The sequence below is a fragment of the Lacerta agilis genome, chromosome 3, assembly GCF_009819535.1.
Source record: "Lacerta agilis isolate rLacAgi1 chromosome 3, rLacAgi1.pri, whole genome shotgun sequence".
Lineage (NCBI taxonomy): Eukaryota > Metazoa > Chordata > Lepidosauria > Squamata > Lacertidae > Lacerta > Lacerta agilis.
The window spans coordinates 89015351-89041654 of record NC_046314.1 but is presented as its reverse complement, the minus strand read 5'-3'; the positions used below and the strand labels follow the sequence as shown (position 1 = coordinate 89041654).

Genomic DNA, 26304 nt, shown 5'->3' with positions numbered 1-26304 from the left:
TATGTCTTCGCTAAAGTAGAGAAATGGTAGACATATATCAGTAATGATTATATTAATATAATTAATAAGGTTTAGATGGGTGTATTCCCCAATATAAGTTATTTTCTTAATTGCTGTTATGGCTAACTATTAAGGTCTTCTGAAATCTGTTTCTTCCCTTATAAATATTACACTGTGTATATATCCCCAATAAATATTACACTAATTTTTTCAAAACTATTAGTAAAAAACAACAACCCTTACATTTTAAATTTGGTCTGATCTAATAATTTTCAACCCAGGCCTAGAGATAGCCCTCTTGGTCAGTAAAGGAAGTCCGTAAAAGATAAAGCTGTCATGGAGGATAAAGTGCTGTTCAGCAGAGGCAGGCTGGAAAAATAAAGACAACCACTTTGCTGTGGGGAGGACCACAGGAAATTAAGAGTCAATCAGGGGCTAAGGCCATGTACGAGTCCCAGTCCCCCACTGCTGTGTTTCAAGTCACTTTATATATATATAACTTTTATTAAATTTTCTGTTTTACAATTTAAAGTACTCATTTTTACATCCTTAAGATATCAATGACTTCCCTTCTTCTCTTTCCATGGTTCATTTAATATATCATAAATCCCTGCATATTTTACAGAAACTATACCATTCAGTATCCCATTATTACATCCATCATAACTTATTTACACTGCTGAATTTATCTTAATGCTGCCAGCGTTTTCAGCTGTACACAGTTATTTCCCATATACTGTATTCAATAAACGTTTTCCATCTTCTCTCGTATGTTCTTCTTGTTCTTCCAGTCCCTTTTTATGTTGCTGTTCACACCAGAGAGGGGGTGGGGGTGCCATTACCTGATTCCCCCCCCCCCATTGACCTCCAATTCAGTGAAGTTGTCTTCTGCACATGTACAACGGCTGCCTGAAATGTACGCACCTCACCTTGACCATTGCTTCCATTTTCTAAACACCTGGAAGTTAGTTTAAGGGAAAGAGCATTTCTCAAGAAGCTGTGGGAGGATACCTATGGATTGTGGCTAATGTCGTGTGTATTTGGTTTCAGACTCCAATGGTGGTAGTGCGTTGGAGTAAGCAGTAATGTGCACGCAGCCTAATTTAGCTGATTTGTTAGCTTTTCCTCTCTCCCAGGTTGTAGGCTCCAGTGCACACTGTCATGGGTATAAATAAGTTTTTCCTTTTGCAGTGTAGCCTGACAGTTTTGGGTAGCTGGAGAGAAGTAATTCTCCTTGTCCACAACTGCGCACCATTTACTACCCTAAATCTCTGCCACATCATCTAGTTGCCTTTCCCGATTCCCCCAGTTCCAACAGTTTGCAGTGGAGGGGAGATGGGGCAACCTTTAGCCCTCCAGATAAAAGCTACCTTATACTGAATGAGAGGATTGCTCCACCTAGCTCAGTATTGTCTGCACTGACTGGCAGCAGCTCTCCCAGATTTCAGACATGGAGTTTTTCCCAGCCCTATTTGGAGATGCTGGGATTGAATCTGGGGCTGTTGCAGGCAAAGCAGAACCACTGAGCTGCCACATCCCCCCCCCCCCCAACTCCCACCAGCCCCTGCCGGCAGTGGTCGTGGATGGTGAGAACTGTCCAACAACATTTGCAGGACCACAGGACCACAGATTTTCTCTCGGTGCTCTCATGGGCCTTGAAGTTGCAACAACCCCCCCCCCCAGCCACCTTTCTCAAATGAAGCCTGGGGTGAGTTGCGCGGGTGGGAAATGTGGGCTTTTCCAGCCACAGCTGTATGGACGACGAAGGCGACTTGGCACTGCCCACCACCACCACCACCACCACCACCACAAGGTCAGCTTGGCATAGATCAGCAGTGGGGCACCGGGAGGCGACCAGAAAGAGGACTTGCATGGAAGGCCACGTGGTTTCCTCGGGGCTTTCGACAACTCGGGAGTGCGTTTGTGTGTGTGCGTGCACAAGTTGGAGGGGGAAGGCGAGGAGGAAGCTGCGATGCGGGAGGAGCCCACAGAAAGTCCCCTCCTCGCCGGCTCGTTTGTGCTGCTGGAGGTGCGAGCCAGGAGCGAGATCCGTATGTATGTATGAGTGTGTGTGTGTGTGTGTGTGAGTGAGAAAGAAAGAGAGAGAGTCCAAGATCCTTGTATCCAGAAGCAGCAGCAGGTGGACTCTCTTTATTCCCCCTCTCAAGACAAGCAGCTGCTGCAACCGGCTAAGGGAAGGAGGGCTCTTCCCCCCACATCGACTATGGAGAGAAGGCGGCGGGGATGCGACTGAATCTTCGTTGCGGGTCTGAGGAACAAAGGAACTCCTGCTGAAGAAGGAGAAGAAGCGAGGGAGCCCCAGGCGCGTTGCTTCCCCGCCACAGAGCCGCTTCCAGGCAGAAAGAGAGAGAGAAAAAAACCCATCTCCTTAGCGCTAGAACCAAGATCGAGGGAAGCTTCAATCCCGCTCCCTTTCTTTCCAGATCCTTTCTTTTATGGGCGCAGCGAAACCCGGAGCTCCGAAGAAATTCCCCTCCACTAACCATGGCACTTTCCGGGGTGAGCCGGGAACTTGGGCTTGGGATCCCCGGGGTGCTCGCCGCTTGCCGGACCTCCTCTTTTTGGCACCCTCTCTTCATCCGGAATGACTTTTCCGCTTAGCCCACTTTGACTCGAGTTTGTGTGTGGGAGAGAACGGGGCACTTGGGCTCTCCGCCTTCCCGGGAGCCGGCGAGCTTTTTCCAGCCAGAGTGGCCGTCGTGAAGGTTTCAAAAGCTGCTCCCTTCCTGGATGCCTGCTGAGGGGCTGTTTTCCCGCGTTGGGTGGGAGTTTTCTGAAGTGAGCTTGTGGCGGCCTCCCGAGAGGAAGGAGCTCTCTTCCCGCCTCGAGTCCCCGAGGAGGCGCCTTCCTGCCCGGGCTGAGTGCATGCGCGCCAGTCCCACCAGGCTCCTCTGCTCCCGCCATGGCCTTCACGTTTGCTGCCTTTTGCTACATGCTCTCCTTGGTCCTGTGTGCTGCCCTCATCTTCTTCGCTATTTGGCATGTGAGTAGCTCTTTCCCGCAAATCTCCCCCCCACTCTCTCCCCCTCCCACCCCTCTCTCAAACACACAAATTACACTTTCCACCATTTCCAGCCACGTCTTCTTCTTAAACCAGTGTTTTTCAACCTTTTTTGGGCAAGGGCACACTTGTTTTATGAAAAAAATCACGAGGCACACCACCAATAGAAAATGTTAAAAAATTTAACTCTGTGCCTATATTGACTATATATAAAGTAATTCTCTTGAATAGGAATCAAATAAACACAATTTTTCCCACGGCACACCAGGCAACATCTCGCGGCACACTAGTGTGCCGCGGAACAGTGGTTGAAAAACACTGTCTTAAACAACCTTACATTCGAAGCAAATTCTTCCCCTCAAAGAATTCAGGGCATTGCCTTTTACCCTTCGCAGAGTTTCAATTCCCAGCAACCCTTAGCAAACTACAGTGCCCAGAATTCTTTGAGGGACGAAAATGTGCTCCTGATGAGTTTTGAAGGTATGGTGAACATGCAAGCCTTATTCTTGTTCCTCATAGATAGTTCACACTTGTGTCACCCTGCTGCCTTCCAACATCTGGAAATCCCATCTCACATCAGCCCCTGCCAATGTGGCCGATGGCCAGGGGCGATGGAAGTTGTAGTCCAAAAATTTCCAGAGGAAGGCTGGGTTGTGCAATACATGCTTACCGCTTCATGACTGGAACATCTGGGAGAGCAAAGGCTACAGCTTTTAACATCACCTCACGGGCAGTGCTTTTCAATGGAGACAACTGACACATCCAGATGCTGGTTGTCAGGGGTGTACAGAAGCCCCTGGCCCCCCCCCCCATGTCCAGTGACTGAATGCAGGGGGTAGTGGAATTACACAGGCTAGCTGCATCCCCAAATGCAGTGCGGTTCCCCCACCCCCAGACCATTTGAACATTGGTGATGGTCTTAGTGGACCACTTAATGATTTTTCTGCCTGCTGCAGCAATTGTAATATGCTATGCTAGATACTGCATGATATACAATATAAGAAATAAAAGAAGCAATTAAAATGCAATTAAAATGAATGTGAATATTTAATGCAGACATGCCATGGCCCACCTGAATGATGCTCACAGACCACTGGGTCCAGGTCCAGGAAAAAGGCGGGATATAAATAAATATAATAACAACCCTTGCCCTAATGGGTGTTCATTGAGTCAGCATGAAGGTGACTTGCATTTGTACAGATATATGCCCATAGAGATCATACGTGAATGGGGATCCTGGCCAGTTACAATTCCCATTTGTACGGAGAGGACCCGTATGCAGCTACCTGTATGTGTAATGCATGCACGTCCTTCACACTGGCGCTAGAAATATGGCTGACAGGGACTGTGGCAAACGTTTGTCGGTGTAGCTACCAGGTGTAACCCTGTTGCACCTCACCTTCATTCTTTGAATCATAACACTTATTGTCACTAAACAGGTGTAGAAAAATTAAGTGATCTTATTTGTGAACGACACATTTATCAGGTTTATTTACAGCCCCTGCCTCACTAATGTTCGGCTTTTCCCAGTGGCTAAATGGTTGTATACTTTGCCAGAAAAGTTATTCATCTACTTGGTAGAAAGTCAGGAGCAGTCCACAAAATATGTCACACATTTGAAAGGAGGTGTGTGGAGGGAGGGTCGGGGAAACAACTTAAACTTGTCAGATTGCCTTACTGTGTTAGGATTTTATGATGATCAAGTCAGGAGAGCCACTGTGGTGTAGTTAGGGACTATGACTGTGGAAATCTGGTCGAATCCCCACCAAGCCATGAAGTTCACTAGGTGACATTGGGCAATCCACTATCTCTCAGCCTATCGTATTTCACAGGGCATATGTGATGATAATATGAGGAAAAGAAGAGAACTGCGTATGTTATCCTTGTTCCTTGGAAGAAAGGTTAGATATGAATGTAGCAAATAATAAATGCTACATTCCTCCTCCTTGAAATTTCCACCCACAACATGGGCTTTCCTCTTGTTGTATTAAGCATCAGATACTAGTAGTATTCATTAGCAATCTTCACTTGATATCACCTGCAGCTCCTTCTCTATGCCAGAGTGTGCTATAGTCAAATGGATATGCTAGACAAGATTCAGAAAAACTAGACATAAGTGTTCAATGGGTAACAAAACAAAATTAGACAAGGTATGTTTTGTTCAGACTGGTTTTCAGCCTGCTCCTCCATCTGGAAAACCATCTTTTTATATAGCTGATTCATGGGTAGTTAAATTAGATTTTTTTAAAAAAATGTTTTGGGAAATAGTTATCTTTATCAAACAGATTCACCCGGATAGGTACCACCTTCTCAAATCCAGGGGTGGGGATGCATAATATTTCCTGAATATAAGGACCCAAATTTGTTAGGGTGCTTGTTTTGACAACCAGGACATCAGAAACCCTTGTCCACCATCTGAAAACATAGCTATGTACATATTCAAAACATGTTGTTCTTGATCGTCAGGTAATCAGAAATTTGCTCTTGGGAATCTTCTACCTGAAATCACAGGTGCATAGATGCTGCCTTTCGATGGGATGCTGTTCTTGAGGTCCAGGCCTTCAGGATATCCTCTTGCCTATAAGGGATGAAGTAGATGAGTCCTTGGAGATCCATAATTGCATTTCTTGTCTCTTTTAATTTCTTTCAACAGCAGCCCTAATGAGGGAAGTATCAGCTGGAGGGGGGAATTTAGATGAGCAAAATGATGGGCCGGAGGATTAAGTCCTATCCCTCAACACTGTCATCCTGATCTAATCCACCCCCCTGGCTGCTTTTAGAATAAATTAAAAAGAGATGGAAGATCCAATCACAGAACTCTTAAAGTCTTGTCAGGTTGGGCCCTCAGATTCTGTTATCTAAAGACACAGGTATCAACATTTGATGGAAGTACTGTTTTTGATTGGTCATCAGAAATTCTTGCCCATCAGAATCTCCTATCTAAACAGCTATCTATCAGAAATAAGATGAGATGCTTTTTAAAAATAGCACTTCTAAATATATATTTCTCTCAATACACTTTGACAGCATGCTGAAAACAGAAATTGCAAGGGTGGATTGATATGTGGAAGTGCAACACCTCTGAACTCAAATAGGTTTTGAAATACTGCACATTAAATATTAGTCACTCATACAGAGCTTTACAGGTTTGGCTGGCATTGGTAGCCGAAGATGTGGCTGTTAAGCCCTTACTCTCCCCTGGTCATTAACCTTGCATTGCACCTCTTAAAGGGCAGTCCCCTGCTCCCCTCTGTTTGGGACAGGAAAGAATAGCCAGGTTTTTGATTTAGCTGCTTCATTGGCAACACAAATCCCAAAGTTGCTTTTGTTACCTACTTTGAACATACCTGCTTGAGAAGGAAAGTGTGGGTTATAAATGTTGCAATGAATGAATGAATGAATGAATGAATAGATAAAATAAATCCTCTGGCCTTCCTTCCTACCTCCCCTAAGCTGGGGAGGGGGATGGAATCACTGCATATGTGTTAGGGTGATCCCTGCCTACTCCTACAGCTCCAAGGAAGGCTATTGGCTTATCCTGATCAGCAGAGGATGCCATCACATTCACCATAGTGAATGGAAGACTGTCCTGTGATTGCCTGGCACATTGCTGTCATTTGCAGTACCGAATGAATCATTGCACAATAAAAAAAAAGCAAAGTAATATCCGTTGGGGTTAATAAAACAACATGGACAAGGTTATTTTATTTAGTTATTGGTCAGAATTGTGACCCCACAATGCCTCTCTAATTGCATTGATAAGGATTGTAGTTATTTACTCATGAGGCAATCTGCACATGGTCAGATGGTGTTGTTATTTCCACACATGGTCAAGTGTTCACATTTACAGGATTGTGCCGCAGCATTTAAGTAAGGTTCTGGTGTTACACTTTGATGAACCCTAGCTTAAATGAAATCTCTTTATATATTCACATGACTCAATTTTATGGGAAAATCTGGTTCCATTTGGTAAGTGGCTTACGCGAAAATGCTTGTCATGGAGTTTATGGAGTGAGAAAGTGCATGTTTGTGTTAGTGAGGAAACCATGGCATTCCATACTTGTTCTTGGTTTTTTTAATGGGTGCATGCACACGAAAGCTCATACCAAGAACAAACTTAGTTGGTCTCTAAGGTGCTACTGGAAGGATTTTTTTATTTTTTATTTTGTTTTGACTATGGCAGACCAACACGGCTACCTACCTGTTAATGGGGGTGGTCAGCTAATTTCCTGATTTGGTAGTGGGCTGTTTGCTATTTTCCTCCTTGTGTGCTAGATCGAGGTAGATAACATGGTGCCCTCGACATATTGGACTGGACCCCTGCTAGTTGGTCATGCTTGCTAGGGCTGATGGGAGCTGAGTCCAGCAACATTTGGAGGGCACCATGCTAGATGCCCCTGCGCTACACAGAGAACATATTGGTAGTTAGTTAAGTTTAATACACTCTGCTTTGGACCTGTGTATTCTTTCATATAAGAGTTTATAGTGTCCTGGTTGTCAGACACTATGCCCCAAGAAACCTGGGTACCTGTGTTAAGAGAATTTTGACAAAGGTAGAAGATTCTGTTAAGTATGAGCTGTTGTTGGCTTGGTTGGCAAAAGCAGGACAATGAAATATTGGTATTCCTGTAGAAGATTGACTAGTGTTTGTCTTTGACTCAACCTAGAGAAGAATATACTCATATTTTACATTTTAATGTATTTTTATTTACATCAGTAAATACAGATATAGTTGCTATGCAAAGCTTTGGTGTCTGGGCTGGATGAAATAGTCCATGCCTACTAGATGCTGAATGTACATCTTTGTTGTCATTAGATATCCACAGCAACATGTGTCAGCGAAATGCCCATATCATGCAAGACAGAAGTTTGCTGCCGCTGTGGCTCTCTGCTATGTGTGGACTGCATTCTATGCCATTAGGAGCACTGTCTGTTAGGAGGATTGTATGTATGAGATACAGAATTGTAGAAATGTAGAGTTGGAAGGGACTCCAAGCGTCATCTAGCCCAACTTCCTGCAATGCAGGAATCTCAACTAAAGCATCTATGACAGATGGCCATCCAAACTCTGCCAAGGAAAGAGAGTCCACCACCTCCCTAGGGAGTCCATTCCACTGTCGAATAGCTCTTACCTTCATAAACTTCTTCCTGATTCTGAGTCAGAATCTCCTTTCTCATAAGCTGAATCCATTGGTTTGGGTTCTACCCTCCAGAGCAGAAGAAAACAAGCTTGCTCCATCTTCCATGTGACAGCCCATTAGATATTTGTAATCAAGAAGTAATTTCTCCCACACCCTATGTCCAGGGATTCCAGACTGCAGTGCCCAATAATAATACTCCATGCATTCTTCATTACTTTTAGGCAAAAGGGTCCAAGTTAGAACCAAAGTTCCATACACACTACAGTTTTGGTGTTATTCAACACCATTACAGATTTTTCTCAATAAAATACTTCCTGACAAGTTTTTAGTGTTACTCAGATGTAAAATAGTGCATTACGTTCTGATAATCTTTTCCCCAAGTTGAGATTTGTCTTGTCCATATTTTCTAAAATGCATTGATACTGATTTCACATATGCCCCTTTCGGCACTTTCACCTTTAAAAGATGAGGATATAAAAGACACGCTTACACACCCACTTAATTCCCCCCCCCCCGTCAAAGCAGATCAGGGAATTTGAAGGGCAAAAGAGCTCTGACTCCCTCAGCCACTGAGGTTTTCTTTGCAATTAAGCAAGTAACTATAACAACTGCCTGCTTGCAAATGCCACCACAACAGTATCTGTGGAGATGAAAGCAGGAGGCAAAGGAAAAGAAGAGGCACTCAGCACCACAGAGATAGGCATGGGGGTGGGGGTGGAGAAGCTAACGAGAACTGTAAGGCTATGTCTCTCGAAGGCTGTGCTCTTACCACTAGGCACTCACCTGCCTTGATCTCCACTACGGTTACATCAAATAAAGCACAGGGAAGAGTAAAGCAACTTACATGCCCCTGTCTAAAACACTGTGTACATTTAAAATAACAACAACAACCCAATGTGTGAGCTGATCTCTCTTGCAAAAACATAGATCATCTTCGAAAACTGTTCTTTTTCAGATTTGATCATCTGTTTATTTAGGACTTGTTAAAAAGTTTTCGCGGTAACTATGAGAGGTGTGAAATGGAAAACAAATGTGCTACTTCCTGTCCATATTTGCAGTTGGAATCATTCTGGACTTCATTCTGCAAGACCTCCAGTACCCTCCGCTCCTGCTTCTTACGTGGAGAGTTGTACATATCTCTGTGTATTGCACTTGCTAATACAATGCACTATTTTAAAATACTTTAAAAAGAGGTATTCTAGCCAAAGGGGGGTTGTTGTTTTTTGAACACTGGGTGCACAGATTCAAACTGCCTAAATGGGGAATGTCCCAAAGCTGCCCCCAGCAAGAGAAGCAGAAATGATCAGGACCAGTGCAAGTTCCATAGTCCAAAAGAATGCCTTTAGTGTAAAAAGCCTTAGTTGACACCTATTTTTAAAGGTACCTCTTATCTCCACTTCAAGGTTAACACCACCATGTGAAATCAGCCATGGGGAAGCTGCTGATGGGCACAGCTTCTTAGTCCATAATCAATAGCAAAGATGAAAGGAACTGAAAATATGATTGCCCAAATCGATGCAACCAGATTGATCCTTTCAGTTTCTTTCTACTGCCAAATTTTCAATTGTGTCTAGCTAACAAAAATATGTTTCAAAACGGATTTTTTAAAATCTGACATGAGCTGCAATTGAGCACAGTAAAGTATGTTTTACTTCAGCTAAAGTGCACACCATTCTTTTCAGTTCTCTTCGCTGACTTCTTAGATATTAAACTGTTTTCAAAGTGTGTTGCCATGCAACTAGTGCTTTTCAGTGGTCGCTCGGATAACCTCTTAACACAAATAATTTTGAAATTGCTATATACTTTGAAACTCCTTGAGTCAAATCTGTTTTGCAATAAAGAATAAAAGAGAAAAACCCTCTTCACTTTAACCAGGATGCCTATAATACAAGCCAATATGGGGAGGGAGGAACATAATACAATGCATAAAACATACATCTGAAGGAAGAAAATTGTGGTTAAATGGTTAATTAAATGTGGGAGAGCCAATGCCGTGCTCTGTCTTGTTCTTCAGCAGTTGAGAAATAATGTGAAATTGTAATTAGCCTCATTTTTTAACCACCACCTCATTTTGAAGAGATAGTAGGCAATTACAAAACTTTAAAATACTCTTTAAAAAAAGAGCAAACACTTTGTGATAGTATCAAAGCTGCTGTAGTGTAATGGCTAAGAGACTGGGCTATGAGTTAGTACAGTGTTTTTCAACCACTGTTCCGCGGCACACTAGTGTGCCGCGAGATGTTGCCTGGTGTGCCGTGGGAAAAATTGAAAAATTACTTTATATATAGTCAATATAGGCACAGAGTTAATTTTTTTAACATTTTCTAATGGTGGTGTGCCTCGTGATTTTTTTCATGAAACAAGTGTGCCTTTGCCCAAAAAAGGTTGAAAAACACTGAGTTAGTAAGTCCCTGGTCTGAATATTGCTTCTGCCATAAACGCATTAGGTGCCCTTAGGCAAACAGAATGACCATAAGTTTGGGAAGGGTCATAGCTCAGTGGAAGAGCATCTGTCTGGGATGCAGATGCCCTAGGGTCAATCCCTAGGATCTCCAGATAGGTCTTGGAGAGGCCCCAGTCTAAAACCATGGAGAGTCACTGCCAATCAGTGTAGGCAGTCCTGAGCCAGATGGAATCCGTAGAAAAGAGCTTCATACGTTCCTAAGCCACTGTCTCTCAACTTCTACCCCCACCTGCAATATGTGTAATAATAATGCTGATTTACCATTACTTACCATACTTAAGGCAAGCATTTATAGTCTTACATATTGCTGTTGGTACACACATTGCATTGTTTGTAGGATGTTTTAAGTGTACATCTAAAATGTAAAGTGTAAATGTTGCAAATATGTGATTCAAGGAGGTACGGATAAGGCTGGGAGAGACTTGGGTTTGCCCCTGTGTGTAGTATGTGCATTGGCCCTAGCCGTTCCAGGCGACTCACATCTATTCTGCCGTAGTGATAAGGGCAGCCAGGATGGAAGCAACATATGCCACAGCAGGATGGGGAGGTATAGTTTAGCATGATTATAAGAGTCGTGGCAGAGGCTAGTTGAGAATCAGACTCGCCAACAGCAATCTAGCTTTTACCCAGGTTGCTGTCTTCCATCCAAGACCTTCATTAACCTCCCCAGTACTCCTTTCTCTCACCAAGGAGTAACCCTAACCATGAGACAGTTCAACCCCTGCAAGAGGCACTCTGAAAAACAGCAACAATCTTGGAGGAAGAAAACCTCATCACAGTCCTGACACTCCTTGCCTTAGTGGTGCTAGTTTTTCAGTTCTCTGGCTGGATTGCAGTCATCACCACCAGCTGGTTTCTTCCTCCACAGTTCTGCTACAGTAAGATGACTCTCAGGGTTGGCAGGGCTATCAAGGAGTGAGGAGGTGTTCTCCTCTCTCCCCACCATCCCTTGCTGGGTGAGGCATAACTTGAACATCATAATAACCCTCTTCTTGAATTTCCTCTGCAGTACTTCCTAATTTGATTTCCTTCCATGTACCCCAGCTTCTTCCAAAACCTCTACTCAAGGCCCATCTTCCACCTCTACTTGTTTCAGCATCCTCTGTTGCAGATAATTGCTTTATTTTGTTGTACATATTTCTGATCCCTCTTGTTCAACCTGCTGACATCCCCTTCCTCCTCTCACTATCACCATGATTGACATCTCCTTTGTCTTCTTCACCTTCACCTATGTGACTCTTCTGCATCACTTTCCTCCATCGCTCAGAAAAGACTTAGAACCATAGAACAGAATCATAGAATCATAGAGTTGGGAGAGACCACAAGGGCCATCCAGTCCAACCCCCTGCCAAGCAGGAAACACCATCAAAGCATTCCTGACAGATGGCTGTCAAGCCTCTGCTTAAAGACCTCCAAAGAAGGAAACTCCACCACACTCTTTGGCAGCAACTTTACCTAGATTGTTATAGTTTATGAATCAAATATTTTTTGAAGGGAACTGTAAAAGTTTACATGCATTTTAGGATGCCATCAAAAATGTATTGATTGTTATTTTCTAACTATACAAATTTATTTTTTCCTGGGCTGCTAAACAGTTAATAAATGTATATCAAACAGATATAAAAGTATATTTCTGCCCATAAGTAGCTCCTAACCATTGTGTTAACCTTTGATATTATTGATCTATATTCATTCATTAAACCCTATCACAGACCTTGCTGTTGCAGTTAAATGACTTAATAGTTCTTTATACTTTGAATCTAAGCCAAGACCTATATATAAATATAAAAGTGCCAGCTGTGGAGAGGGGTAGACCCATGGACCCATGATGGAGGTTGCTTCCTAAAACACTTGCACCCAAAAAGCCTGTGCTTGGAGACATGCTCACCACATGTGTACATAAGTCCCAATCGACTGGCATTCCCTCCAACATGCAGGAGACATCCTGGAGTGCAATACAGTCATTTTCCTCGGGGTAAGATACCACTTGTTTATCAATTTTAGGGATTGTTTCTTCACTTTAGCAGATACAGATGTATATGGTTCCATTGAGTTCCAGTCGTATGTATATCAACTGCAATATCTAATTCTTTCCCCTTTAGACTTCTTAAGAAATCTTTAGAGCCTGTTACTGATTCCAAGACCTACCTATAAATGCTGGAGACCAGATCCCTAGTTAAACCAGAGCACCCCATATTTCTCTTCCAGACTCTCTTCGTTGTCTGGTAGCAGCTTCCTTCACTGCTGGTTTTGATAATTAACCCCCCCCCCAGCAAATCTGAGCTCAGAACAACCAGGTAGGGCAAACTGGATCCAATCACCTCTTCAATCTTTTTGCCTTCTCTTGGCATTTTGCAGTAAAGTATCAAGGGGGATAGCTTCTCTGGCTTTGTGTATGTTCATTTTTACAGGAGTTACATTGTCTATTTGTATCTTGCTTTTCCTCCCAGGAGCTCAAGGTTGTGTACATTATCACCCCCTCCCCATTTTCATCTTTGTAACAGTGAGGTAGGCTAGACTAAGTTTATATGTGTACAAATAATAATAATAATAATAATAATAATAATAATAATAATAATAATAATAATTTATTTAATTATACCCCACCCATCTGGCTGGGTTTCCCCAGCCACTCTGGGCGGCTTCCAACAGAATGTTAAAATACAATAATCTATTAAACATTAAAAGCTTCCCTAAACAGGGCTGCTTTCAGATGTCTCCTAAAAGTCTGGTAGTTGGTTTTCTCTTTGACATCTGGTGGGAGGGTGTTCCACAGGGCGAGTGCCACTACCGAGAAGGCCCTCTACCTGGTTCCCTGTAGCCTCACATATTGCAGTGAGGGAACCACCAGAAGGCCCTCGGCGCTGGACCTCAGTGTCTGAGCTGAACGACGGGGGTGGAGACGCTCCTTCAGGTATACTGGACCGAGGCCGTTTAGGGCTTTAAACGTCAGCACCAACACTTTGAATTGTGCTTGGAAACGTACTGGGAGCAACAGTTCTTGCAAATAGATTACAGGGTATGTGTGTACTGGGCCCCAATCCACATACAGTGTACCATCCCCAGGAGATCCACTACTTATCCCTTAAAGAAGACCCAGAAGGATACCATGAGAAGTCCAGGAGAACCAGCAGGGATGCATTCCTCCTGTCTATTTCCCAGCTAGGGCATCTTTTCCCAACCTGGTGCCTTCCAGATGTTTGGGATTATAACTCCCATCATCCCTTACCATTTGCCATGTTGGCTGGGGCTGCTGAGAAAGGTGTAGTCCAAACATCTGAAGAGCATCAGGTTGGGAAAGGTTGCACCAGGGCAAGCAAACCAGTTTCTGTACCAAAATCAGGCCAAAAGTTGTTCTGGAAGAGATCTAAATAATCAGTTTGATCCAAAAACCACTGGAGGTGTGCTGCCACAACCCATTTGAATACGTTGCCTAAAAAGGGATGTTAAATACTGGGCAATAGTTATTCAGATCAGAGGGGTCCAAATATGCTTTTTCAACATAGGACGTTTCACCACCTCTTTCAACCCCAGGAGTACAAAACTTCCTTAGGGAAGCATTTACTGGAGGTATGCATCGGCTGTGTGTGAGAGCTGAATAATTATGCAAATCAAGGTGTTTCCTCTCCCTCCTCCAAGTCAAAGTATGATGCACCCATCATAGTCAGGTCAGGGCCCCCACAAAGCCACAACAAGCTCTGTTTCTGTACAGGAACAGCTCTGTGTTTACTCCTATAGGCCTCACAATGTCTAGAAAATTGCGTGCGGAGTTCTAAAGAGCTAGGGTTTGGGTTTTGTTAAAGCAGAGCAACATAAGATGTTAAAAACAAACTTAAATGAAGTTTTAAACTTTTTTATTTATTTAAGCAAACCTTCCACTGCTTTGCTTCAACAACAATTCAGAGCTCTTCAGTGCTCTGGAGGCAACATTTTTGACACCCTGATTTCTTGCAAAAGCCATGGATCCAAAGCACAGAAATGACACAAGGCTTCGTGGGGGCCCTGATCTGACTTGGAGGGATTTATTAACATTGTGGTTTGACTCTGAAGTGGGGGAAGACCCCTGAGTCATTCCAAGTTGCCTCATTTTTCGGCCCCTACACAGAGCTTAAGCACACTCCTAGTATCTTTACCAACTTACTAGCTTACTCCACCTCCCTACTTTGGCACTATTGCTCTGCAAATAATCGTTAGTACTTAGCAGTCAGAAGCCTTTTAATCATTTGAACAACAACTTCAGCTAGCGCAACTCATTTCAAAATACCGGATATATGGAGGACTGATTAAAAATCATTAATTGCTTCTCTTTTACATCAGCTTTGCAGTACAGCCACAAAGACCTGGTGAAGTTACAATGGGTCTAAGCGATCCTTCCGTTTCATGTGCTAATTCAGTGGCATATATGGGTTTTGAGAATAATAGCCATTAAAATCACCAAGAATTAATTGTGTTCGGTAAGTGGAAGAACACAGGAGCATATCACACCCACACAAATTTCCGCTACCTTTAAAAATTGCAAAGTGGGAGAGGAAAATGTTAATCCTTAAAAATCTGTATTCTTACAACCAGAAAATAAATTCACGGTTAATTGGATTTATAATTTGCTCCCCCACCTGTTGTGCCTAGACAGTGTGGGGGTAGAGAGACCTTTTTTCAAACAGTAATCAAGGCTGCATCACATGTACTGCTGTATCTATAGCTATAAGTGGAAAGTTGGAAGATCTTAGATTTTTAGGGTCTTATCTGCCCTCCAGAAAATGAGGTCATGGTGGATATTTCTTGGGAGACTGAGTGAGAGCATTGTAAGCAGCGGCATCAAAAAGGACCACTCTCATGTTTAGCTTGTGGCCTACTAAAACCTCCCAATCTATTTCACATTTGTTGTTGTTTATTAGTCGTTTAGTCATGTCCGACTTTTCGTGACCCCATGGACCAGAGCATGCCAGGCACTCCTGTCTTCCACTGCTTCCCACAGTTTGGTCAGACTCATGTTGGTACCTTCGAGAACACTGTCCAACCATCTCATCCTCTGTCGTCCCCTTCTCCTTGTGCCCTCCATCTTTCCCAACATCAGGGTCTTTTCCAGGGAGTCTTCTCATGAGGTGGCCAAAGTATTGGAGCCTCAGCTTCAGGATCTGTCCTTCCAGTGAACACTAAGGGCTGATTTCCTTAGGACTTTAAATTTGTCTCAGTTGACATTCACTTTTTTAGTTTTGACCCAGTTCTCCATTTTGTCATGATGATCTAGAACAGGGGTTGCCCAACTTTTCATACCAAGTGGGCTACAAGAGTACTTCACCACAGAACATGTGGGTCACACACTGCTTTGTTGTACAAGAGGGGGGGGAGCGAGGCCAATATTTTATGCCCTTGCACTGCTTTCCAAAAGCCAGCTGAGTGAGCCCCTGGGCTTTGGGAAGGAGGTGTGAGAATCTTAGAGCCCTGCCATCTCCTTCCTAAATCTGGGAAAGCACCAACTAGGCTTTGGGGAGGAGGCGGGAGGACCATAGGACCCTGCCAGGGCCCTCACACCTCCTTCCAGAGCCTCATTTAGCAAGCTTTGGGAAGGCAGCAGGAGGACAGGGTGTGTGTGCATCAAATGTTGTTGAGGGCTGCCAAAAAAGGCCTTGAGGGCCACATGCGGCCCTCATGCTGTGAGTTGGACCACCCTGATCTAGAATCTTTTTTTCTGTCTTCTAAGCTATTAGCTGTGTCACCACTTTGGTGCCACCTGCAAATTTGATAAGCACCTTCTCTACTCCTTTTTCAAGACAAATTGTACAGATAATAAAGAACACTGGGCCTTGACAAAGTCCTGCGTCATCCCACTTATCACTTCCTTCCAGATGTTGATTAGCATTCCTTGAGTATGGTCGTCCATCCCCCAGATATAAATTCACCTTACAATACTGTTGCATAGCCCATATTGAAAGCCTGAAAGAAAGTAAAACTCGTTAAAAAGAAGTCTCTTTTTAATGGCCAGGCCATGGTCTGAATCAGTAGTGTTTAGAAGGGTGGCACAGAGAAAGTGGGGTTGCTCACCTGCCTTCCTGACTCTGAATGTTGCTTCTGGTTCCTGAGAGGGGTGAGGTGTAGGGTTCTCTTTGTGATGTGTTCTTTATTATTTGCCTGAACCACACTGAGCTCCCTATGTCTCACCACTCCCTCTCAGGAACCAACAGCAACACCCAGGGCTTGTCCACACTTCTGCCACTTTCTCCGGGAAAACCTGCCGTTTACTGCTGAATTGGAGCAAACATCAATCTACAGAAAACCAAATTGACATTCATTATGATTCAGAGGCAAACAGTGGGTTTTCCTGAGAAAAGAAGCAGGACAACTGAAAAATCCCTCGGATCTGTGCCTAGAACGCATGGGAGAAGCGCAAGTGTGGAAAGAGCCCTTAATGAAGGCAAGTGAACAAGCACACACTGTCTTTTGTTTTAGGATAATTAAAATTTATGAATCTCAAGTCATGCATGTTCAAATCTCTGCAAAGTTATGCTTTCCTAATCTAGACAAACAACTAACTTTAATCCAGAGATAATTAGGAAAGCAACAACCAACAATCTGGCAAATAGAAACTGTTGGTAGGTTGCAGCCCCTGCTGTGACTGTAGAGACTGATATGGGGGAGACATGTTTTGTTGCAGCTGGGGCAGATGGAGGCATCTGGTGCTGGTGCTGTAGATGCACCATGGCGTTTCTTCTCTCTTTGCTCCTCCAGCAGCCATTCCTCCTCTGGTCACTGCTATAGATGCACAACCTGACTGTCTGTCTCCAAAGGCGCATGCCTCCATTGTTTCCTGAGATGTCGGGGTTCGGGTGCTGGAGCTCCTCGTGCACAAACTTAAGCTGCCCATGCACGAGGTACCAGTAGCGGGGAAAAGCGGCCAGCGTTCCACGTGCTTATGAGCACGGGCGCCGGCCAAGTCTCACAATCTGAAGGAAGCTGAGTAAGACGGAAAATGACTCCGAAGGTGTGTGAGTTCTTGAATGCCTTCTAACTAAAATAATGCCTCGAAAACTAATGGATGCCTCGAAAACCAAAGGACGCCCTGAATCTGAACCATGTAAAGCAAACCAAGGACATTGCGTTGAAATTAAAATTCTTAAAACCTTTACGCCCTTTTCCCCAAATGACGACAGGCACTGGATCTTTCTTTTTTGGCTTTGGCAAAACCCGCATAGGCTCGTCTTCTGGCCCTAAGCTAAGTTTCCCTGAGCTCTAAGTCCCTGCGCGCCAATTCTTCCGCGATACTAAATTAATCTAAATCTAAACCGAATATCTTCCGCAATTCTAGCCCTAGGCTAAACCTAAGAAACCTAACTAAGGCTAAACCGAATATCTTCCGCGAACTAAACCTAACTAAAAGCAAAAACCCATCCAACCCAACCAGCCCGCTCCCAAAATCCCTTAAACTAAACTTGACCTGAACTGAAAGTAAAAGTTCCCAAAAGAATAAAACGATAAGAACGATTGACTAACCCAAACTGAACGTGCCTAAGTGGGGAGCCTCAGCCTTTTATTAGGGAACAGATGTGACATCACGATTGACACTTCAACCAATAAAACCACTGTTGCTGCCCTCCAAAAAGGCGGGAAGCAGATTTAACGTTCATTGATAACTTCAAATGTTGCCGGAACTACAAATAAAGGGCGGATTAATCTTATTGGTAAACCAACTATTCATTCTTACTTTCACTTTTGCTTTCACGTGTATAGATACTAAAAGTAGTTCTCAAAAACCCATTAAAGCAAATGAAACAACCGCGGATCTTTTGACGGATCCACGCAGCGTATTCCGACACTGAGACAGATGGATGCCAACCAAATAGAAAGCAATATTAATTACCCACAGAGGATAATTTGCTGAAGAAAACTATGCCAATATGCTTTTTTATGATTGAGACAGCAGTTGACTGTTGGAGGAACCATTTGTTCTAAAATTTTATTTGTCTGGGATTTTATGGGCATAATTTTGTTTGTTGGTGTTATGATTGCAATACTGAAATGACCTATATGCTATATTAAAATAAATATTTACATTACATATTAATTACACTATTTTTTTCTTAAAATAGACTATGTCATAATAATAAAATAATATTTTTTTTATTTTGCCACAAAATTAAAACAAGCAGCAGTATTAAAATCTCACCAGGATTTGGTGATGGTGGGGTCCAATTGATTTTTGGTCCAATTGATTTTTGTTACTATTGAGCAGGCTGGATGCATATACAGTGGTACCTTGGTTCTTGAACTTGATCCGTTGCGGGAGTCTGTTTGACTCTTGAAACCATTCAAAAACCAAGGCACGGCTTTCGATTGACTGCAGGAGCTTCCTGTGGTCAAGTGGAAGATGCATTGGACATTTGGCTTCCAAAAAACGTTCGCAAACCGGAACACTTACTTCCGGGTTTGCGGTGTTTGGGAGCCAAAACATACGAGTACCAAGGCGTTTCAGAACCAAGGTATGATTGCATGTCATTTTTCTACACAGAGATATGTATAGCACAGAAAAAAATACATAAGCACTGAAATTCTCATGTGAAGTCCAGCATAACCTCCGTAGTGCAACCATTGTACTTTACATGTTATAGTAAGCATATGTTTTCTTATTAGCTCTGCCTAAGAATCAGTAACCATATCCATAAGGGTAGCTATGTTACAGTGCCTTATCCTGTACATGTTTACTCATCAGCAAGTTCCATCAGATATAGTTAGATATGGGATTTCAGCCTTATTTTGCAGGCTGAAACAAAGACCCCAGTGGCACCTTAAAGACTTAACAAATTTATTACCAAGAAACTTTTGATGGTAACATAAGCAGGTTACCATCATCTGATCACAAGCAGTTCCAGATGTTCCAAATGTCTTTGTATCTTCATCACCACCGAAGCATGAATTTTCCTGTGGAGTCTCATGTGCTCTTTTATTGCAGAGAACTTGTGCAGAGAACTTGTGCAATGTGACTTGAACACCAGCCAGCACTACTTCTTTTGGAGCTTTTGTGGTATTGAACACAGTGAAAATGTGCTAACTTCTAGATTGCTTACCCTCAAAAAGTTACTTTAAAAATAATATATAGATATTTAATACGCATGGCAGATTTACTTGCAGTAAGATTTTCAGTCTACAGGTATAGGGTTGTATACGGTGCATTTGTTTGCAAGCAAGGCTCCAGCTTGTCGTTTGTCCCTTGTTGTTCTTCTCAGTTATTATTGTATTTCATTTTATATTTGAACGAGTTTGCATTGTGAAGGGTGGCATGCAAGAGGAGTGACAGTAAGTAAGCCAACTCTTAAGTCTGGTGTACTTTTCCTCTGTTCTTGGAATGTGTTGGAAGAAACAGAAGGGCTTAGGAACCAGAGAGTCCTAAGCCTCCCATCATCTACCTTGCTAAACGCCCCTTTCACCATTGCCCCTGTTGGAACACTAGCAACAGTGCAGGGAATGTGATGAATGGGGAGGTTTCCGAGGGTGGATCTCCTTTTGCACCAGCAGGCCCCAGTAGGTAGGGACTGAGATCTTACAACGCTGAGGCCATAGTGTTGCATTTTAACTAAATCATACAAAGTTTGCTCATATTTGAGGCTTTCGCTGAATGGGAAAATTATGACTAAATTGGCACTCAGTCTGTATAGGCGCTATTTTGAGTCTATAGCATAACTTGGAACAGCTTGCCCTTTAGGATTCTTTGATAATAGATGTGATATACAAGTGGGCGCCTTGTGACTTTGTTTCCTTTGGACTAAGCTGTTTGGATCCTGTGAAGTTAAATTTCCTCCTATCCATTTTAAATGTCAAACTTCTCTTGCGTTGTGAGTCAGCCGGTAAAGATTTGAATGTTAACTTGCCAGGCATTGTTCTAACTCCGCAGTCATATGGTATCCAGTTAAGAACGCCGACTAAGTAGTAGAGGACCACACTCCTCAATGAATGCCACTGCCTGCTATATTTTCCCCAGCTTAATGAAATTTTAAAGCCCATTTAATACTTGCAGAAAGTGCCAGATTGTCAGCTGCGAAGACTAAAGTCCTTTGCATGCATGCCCGTAAAATGGATTCAGATGGGCAGCAGTGGAATGTGATTACTTGCCTATATCTGCTTCAACCTTGAATTGTCCTTAGTATGACCCAGTAATTGAGGGTGGGAGCACAATTGGGGGAGCAATGACTCCCAGTTTGTGTCACATTCAAAGCCAAGCTGTCACCTTTATGCACATCTTTATTTGGTGCTTTGGTAAAGAACTGAATAAGCAGGCTGAGTCAGGGCAGGACCTTTTTCACCCTGAGGACCACATGTGGCAGCGGGTAGACAGTTGGGGGCTGCACTGAGTCTTAGACTAGCGGTGAGTAGAACTGTTCACACACACACTCATTCTGTGGGGCGGGAAAGATTAATCTAGTTATGGTAACCTGAGAAGCCCACTGTCATTTCTGGCAAGTTCATCTTGGCTATCAACCGACAAAGTCTTCCACATCAGTTACACCTGGAATCCGAATAATTTATTTGCAGGGAATAAAGGGGAGAGGGTGAAGGGGAAATAACCACAGCTTGCTTGGAAAAGCCTGTAGTAGTGTGTGCTATGCTGAGGCTCTTTTTGTATTTTTTCAGAAAATGCACACACTCTTCTTTCTTGTTCCTCTTTGCCAGGGGAGAATGCACTGCTGGGGTCTTCAGTAGGAGTGGGAGGCTTTGGGTGCTAATCTATGGCAACCATAGTTTAGCAGTTACTTTGCCTTGTTACTCCCGCAACTGCTGCTGTGAGTGCAACTCACTTCTCCCCTTCTTGACTCAAAGGAAAGAGGGGGCATTGGGTTTGCCAGTTTTGTGTAAGCTGCTCATGGTGAAACAAGTGCATCAATAGCTGGCTTGTCCTTTATCTCTAGTCTCATAGCGGTTGTTGGATTATTGAAAGAGAAAGAGGTAGGAGAGCTTTCTGAAGTGGTTCTGTCCTGGAGGGGCTGTACTATGTGATATTTCTGACTAAGTGACAGACAAAGGCATATCATGTTAGTACAGTATCCGTTTTTCTTTCTCTTTTTAAACAAGCATTTTGACTCTGGCACTGTAAGTGATAGAAGATTTAGGTAGAGCAGACAAACTAATCACTGTACAGGAGATATTCTTAGGCATTTGACAGACTAAAAGATTTAATCAAGCTGCATTAAGCAAGCTAGCCACTTCTACACTACAGAGTGTAGGGAAAGCTACCATCACATTACATAGAATTTTTGAAATATTAAATTCAAATATGCTGCTTCCTCTAAACAGGAAAAAGCAGTTTTGTATCACAGCAGCACAAAGCTTTATGATGAGGGAGTGGGCAACAAAATTCAAATATAGAGGAAACTGCCGGAAAAAAGCTGTTTTATCTCCGAAGCACAAAGCTCTGTAATAAGGAGAGTAGGCAACAAAATTGGCCCATGCCTTGAGATAACTGTGGCTCTCTAATGTATACATATCCTGAGATTCTTGCTTTTTCCTGTTGAACAAAGTCCCCCTCTTCCCCCAATTCTTCTGCTTTCCCATCTGTTACCCTTTGCTTAAAGTTACACTGTGAATGTCCTTTATTTTCCTGGTTTCCCAACTTTCTATAGATTGGTTATTGCTAGTGTTTCAACCATGCAGAAGGTTCTTCATCACATCCTGTTGAGAAATGTAACCACTGCTTATTTGCTTCTTCATCCTTGAAATATGCCTACCTGGCATGTAAAGCGAATTTGTGTATATAGCAGAAAAACAAGGATATTAAACAGGGACATATTGGGTGTAGGTGGGAGAGTTGCAAAGGATCTGAACTATACTGTATAGAGAAAAGACTATTGGGAAAGAAAGTTTGACTCCACTCCAGCAGGGCCATTAACCAGTTTGTTTACACAGAGAAGATGAAGACAATTGCTCCAATCCAGAAGGGAGATCTGCCTACAGATGCCAAGTGCACATATGGGTGTGTGTGTGCACACCTTTCCACTTCATGATATCTACCAGGGGACAATTGAACTGGCTGGATGCGGCTGTTAATGTGGATTCCTAGCTGGGCCTAGCAGTTATTAACATGTGACAATGTGCCATGACTAGAGGTGGATGGGGTCCAGTACATTGTTACCAGGAAAGATTGGAGACAGACAATAGTTTTTAAGAGCTGGAAGTGATTTGAGACACCTTCCCTTCTAGTGCTGTACATGTGCACTTCTTTTGTCCCACTGTCCTCTCCGGCAGGGTTTGCTAGTTTAAAGACCAATGCCAAGCCCCTGCAAGGGCTGTTTGTCCGGAATTTCCTGGACATAGCGGGATTCAGCTTTCGGAAAGGGTGCACTGGCAGAAATCGCTGAAATGTCTGGGAAAATCTGGACGTATGGGAACCCATAATGGAAGTGTAAAGGTAAAGGTAAAGGGACCCGTGACAATTAAGTCCAGTTGTGTACGACTCCGGGCTTGCGGCGCTCATCTCGCTTTACTGGCCAAGGGAGCCGGTGTTAGTCTGCAGAAGACAACTTCCGGGTCATGTGGCCAGCACGACTAAGCCACTTCTCGCATACCACAGCAGCGCACGGAAAACTGTTTACCTTCCCTCTGGAGCGGTACCTATTTACCGTATTTTTTGCTCCATAAGATGCACCTTTTCCCTCCTAAAAAGGAAGGGGAAATGTCTGTGCATCTTATGGAGCGAAGGCACTGGATGGCACTGGATCCCTCAGCTGCCGCTGCAGTCGCGAGCGGAGGGATGCCTCTGCCGCTGGAGCCATGGCTCCTGTCAGCTTTTGGGCTGCTTGTTCCTCTTCCGCAGCCGCCGCCAGTGGCAAAGGGGCAGGTGAGGAACGAGCAGCCTGAAAGCTCCTTTCGGACTGCTCGTCTCCCTGCCGCCGCTCACAAGAGCAGGCATAGGATCCGCAGTTCAGAGAGGTGCAGTGCAGCGCCTCTCCCAACCGCGGCTCCAGTGCCTGCCCTTGCTATGATGAGTCTATAAGGGTCTAGGACTGGTGGTGGGACTGATCCTTACCTGTTTGCAATACTATATTCTTTCTCTAAATCTTTATAGTGGTGTTCAGTTGCTCTGGACCTGATGCTTTCATTATGAAGCAGTATATTCTGGGATACCATCTGTATATAAGCTTCGGTTACCTGCATCTCCTTGTTATCCAAAACAGTTGCGGTCCCTGATGCCTAACTCATTACAACATTTGATTCAGAATATATATTTTTCTTGTTTTCCTCCTCTAAAAACTAGGTGCGTCTTATAGTCAGGTGCACATTATGGAGCAAAAAATATGGTACCTACTTGCACTTTTTGGCGCGCTTTCGAACTGCTAGGTTGACAGGAGCTGGGACTGAGCAACGGGAGCTCACCCCATCGCGGGGATTCGAACCGCCAACCTTCTGATTGGCAAGCCCAAGAGGCTCAGTGGTTTAGACCACAACACCACTGTGGCAAATTTCCTTAAAAATAGCTGTAAAACTTCATTTTTCTTTTTTTGAGATTTTGGCAAAAGAAAAGAAAAGAAAAGAAAATAAAAATAAAAAAGCCCAACAACTTTTCTGTCCAGATTTTCACTTTTTGAAATATGGCAACCCTAGTCAGAGACAAAAATGAGATGAGTGCAGTGTTTTCTCTTCCAAACTGCTGGAAGATCTCTGGAGGGCGAAGTGCGGGGGCGGGGCGGGGGGGGGGGAGAACCCTGCTGAACTATTATGTTGTCCAGCCTATGTTTTACATTTGAATTACAGATATGTAATTCAATTGTGAAAAGCATCTAGAATAAACCAAATTCAAGCAAATGGATACAATAGGAGAGTGTTTTTAATATACAGTATATTATATATATATGCAGGGTTGTATATTACAATACAGTATATTATAATATACAACCCTTCCTTTCTATAAAAAAACTAGAAGTAATTTATCTTGAAATTTAATTAATTTATTAATTAAAAGTACAGCAGCAAACCTTCTCTGGTTGTGATCCAGCGATTCAGTCCTGTGCACATAAGTAGCCCCCCCTCCATTTAATTTGAAAATAGGTCACCAATTACTAGTATTTTTAGATGACTCTTGGAGGAAAAAAAATGATTTGTTTCCTTTGGGAATTCTAAAGTGACTGGTAATGTTGGTTGTGCTAGGCTATATTAAGGTTTTTGTGGGTTTTTTTTTTAAAAAAAAATTCTCATCTATTTTTAGTTTTATGTCTTAGACACTAATTGTTCCTTACCCAAAATTCAGCAAATGCTCCCAAGAGGGACTAGGAGCCCAATGATGCCCCGAGGTATTTGGTGAGAAGCTGGGGAGTCCTGAAGCTTGCTTAAGCCAGCTCTGGGGAGCTTCCTAACTGAAGTAGCCAATAGCAGAGGCAAAGGCTTTCATTTCAGACCCTGAAATGCCTTCATGTTCACGATCTCTTTAGCATATAGTGAGCCATTAGAGAAAAATACATTTGTGCTAGTTGCCTCAGTGTTAATTGCAAATTACAAGTCAGAATCCTCTCCTATAAGCAGAACTCCACCTGCCAATACTTCATGCGCTTAAAGCAGGAAATAGAGGTAGGAAACACCAGGCAATTTTGAGCACTCTGTGTGGGATAAGAAGAGCTGAATCTAACAATTGCTGTTGCATTACTCAGAACTGGGACTTGCTACTACCACAACATTTTGTGTGGGACATAATGCCATGTCATTTGTTTTGTATGTATTGTGGACTAGGCAAACACAGTTGCATTTACTTCTTGCCTTTGCTTCAAGGAGCTCAAGGTGAAGTACGTGATCTCCCCAGTTTCTGTCCCCACAAACCCCCTGTGTAGTCGGTTAGACGGAGAGGCTGTTTGGATATCTGAATTGGAATCCAGCTAAAACCAGATGTAGGAATGGGATTCCTCTCCACCATTCCCATTAGGGACTGGCAGGGCTCTGAGGAGTGGGTGGAAGAGGTAACAGGGCCAGAGGCTAATCCAGGGGAAGCAGGTAGCCATTTATGGGGTTTCGTGCCTCCCTCGGGGCAGGAGCCAGAGCTGGAGGATGAGGAGGGGTCTGAGCAGTCAGTGGAGAAAGGACAGGACATTCCAGGAGCTGAGGGAGAGACAGTGTCTGAAGGGATGGGGCCGGCAGAATCCTGTCTGTCCTATTCCCCACTGTCCGCCAGGACCAGGAGGGGCTTGAAGAGGCAGGCACAGTGACAACTTCCATGCCAAAGTCACAGGTTGCTTGAGCTTGTGCCGTCAGATGAGGGTACTTAATTTTTTAGGGTGTAAGCACGGTCATGCTGTTGCTTGTAGGAACACAAGCCCAAGGAGGGCTACTAGCTCCTCAGCTACCAGAAGCATTTGTGTGTATGTTTAGTGTGCCTCAAGAGCTACTGTAAGTTTGTTCATATCAATAAAACATTAAACTACTGTGCAAGGGCTGGGGCTTGTGAAAGTTGCACCACTGATGGGAGCATGGCAATGATCTGGGGGAGTATAGCAAATGGCATAAGTGTCCTTCTTCACTGTGCCATCTCATCTGTCCCAGCTATGACCCCACTGTGTTTCCCCTGTTCATCCTGCTTCTATTTATTGATTGCACAGCTATGCCAATGGATTGTTCTGCCATTGTATCTGGGATGTCAAGGCAGTAGTGTTCTGGGGCTGCCAATGTGTTGGGGCTTTTGTGAAATCCTATAGCCCTCAGTAGGCATCAGT

At 43.5% G+C, this 26304-nt stretch overlaps 1 protein-coding gene across 2 annotated transcripts in view; it reads left to right on the top strand.

The window, feature by feature from the left end:
- Nucleotides 1–2129: 2129 nt before the first annotated feature.
- Nucleotides 2130–26304, top strand: part of CNIH3 (cornichon family AMPA receptor auxiliary protein 3) — a 64190-nt gene continuing 40015 nt past the window's right edge. The window contains exon 1 of one of the 2 annotated variants that reach the window (XM_033144683.1): nucleotides 2130–3004. In XM_033144683.1, the coding sequence (XP_033000574.1) occupies nucleotides 2924–3004 (81 nt within the window). In that variant the 5' untranslated portion in view covers nucleotides 2130–2923. The remainder of the gene's footprint in view (nucleotides 3005–26304) is intronic. The other variant, XM_033144684.1, reaches the window with a different exon arrangement.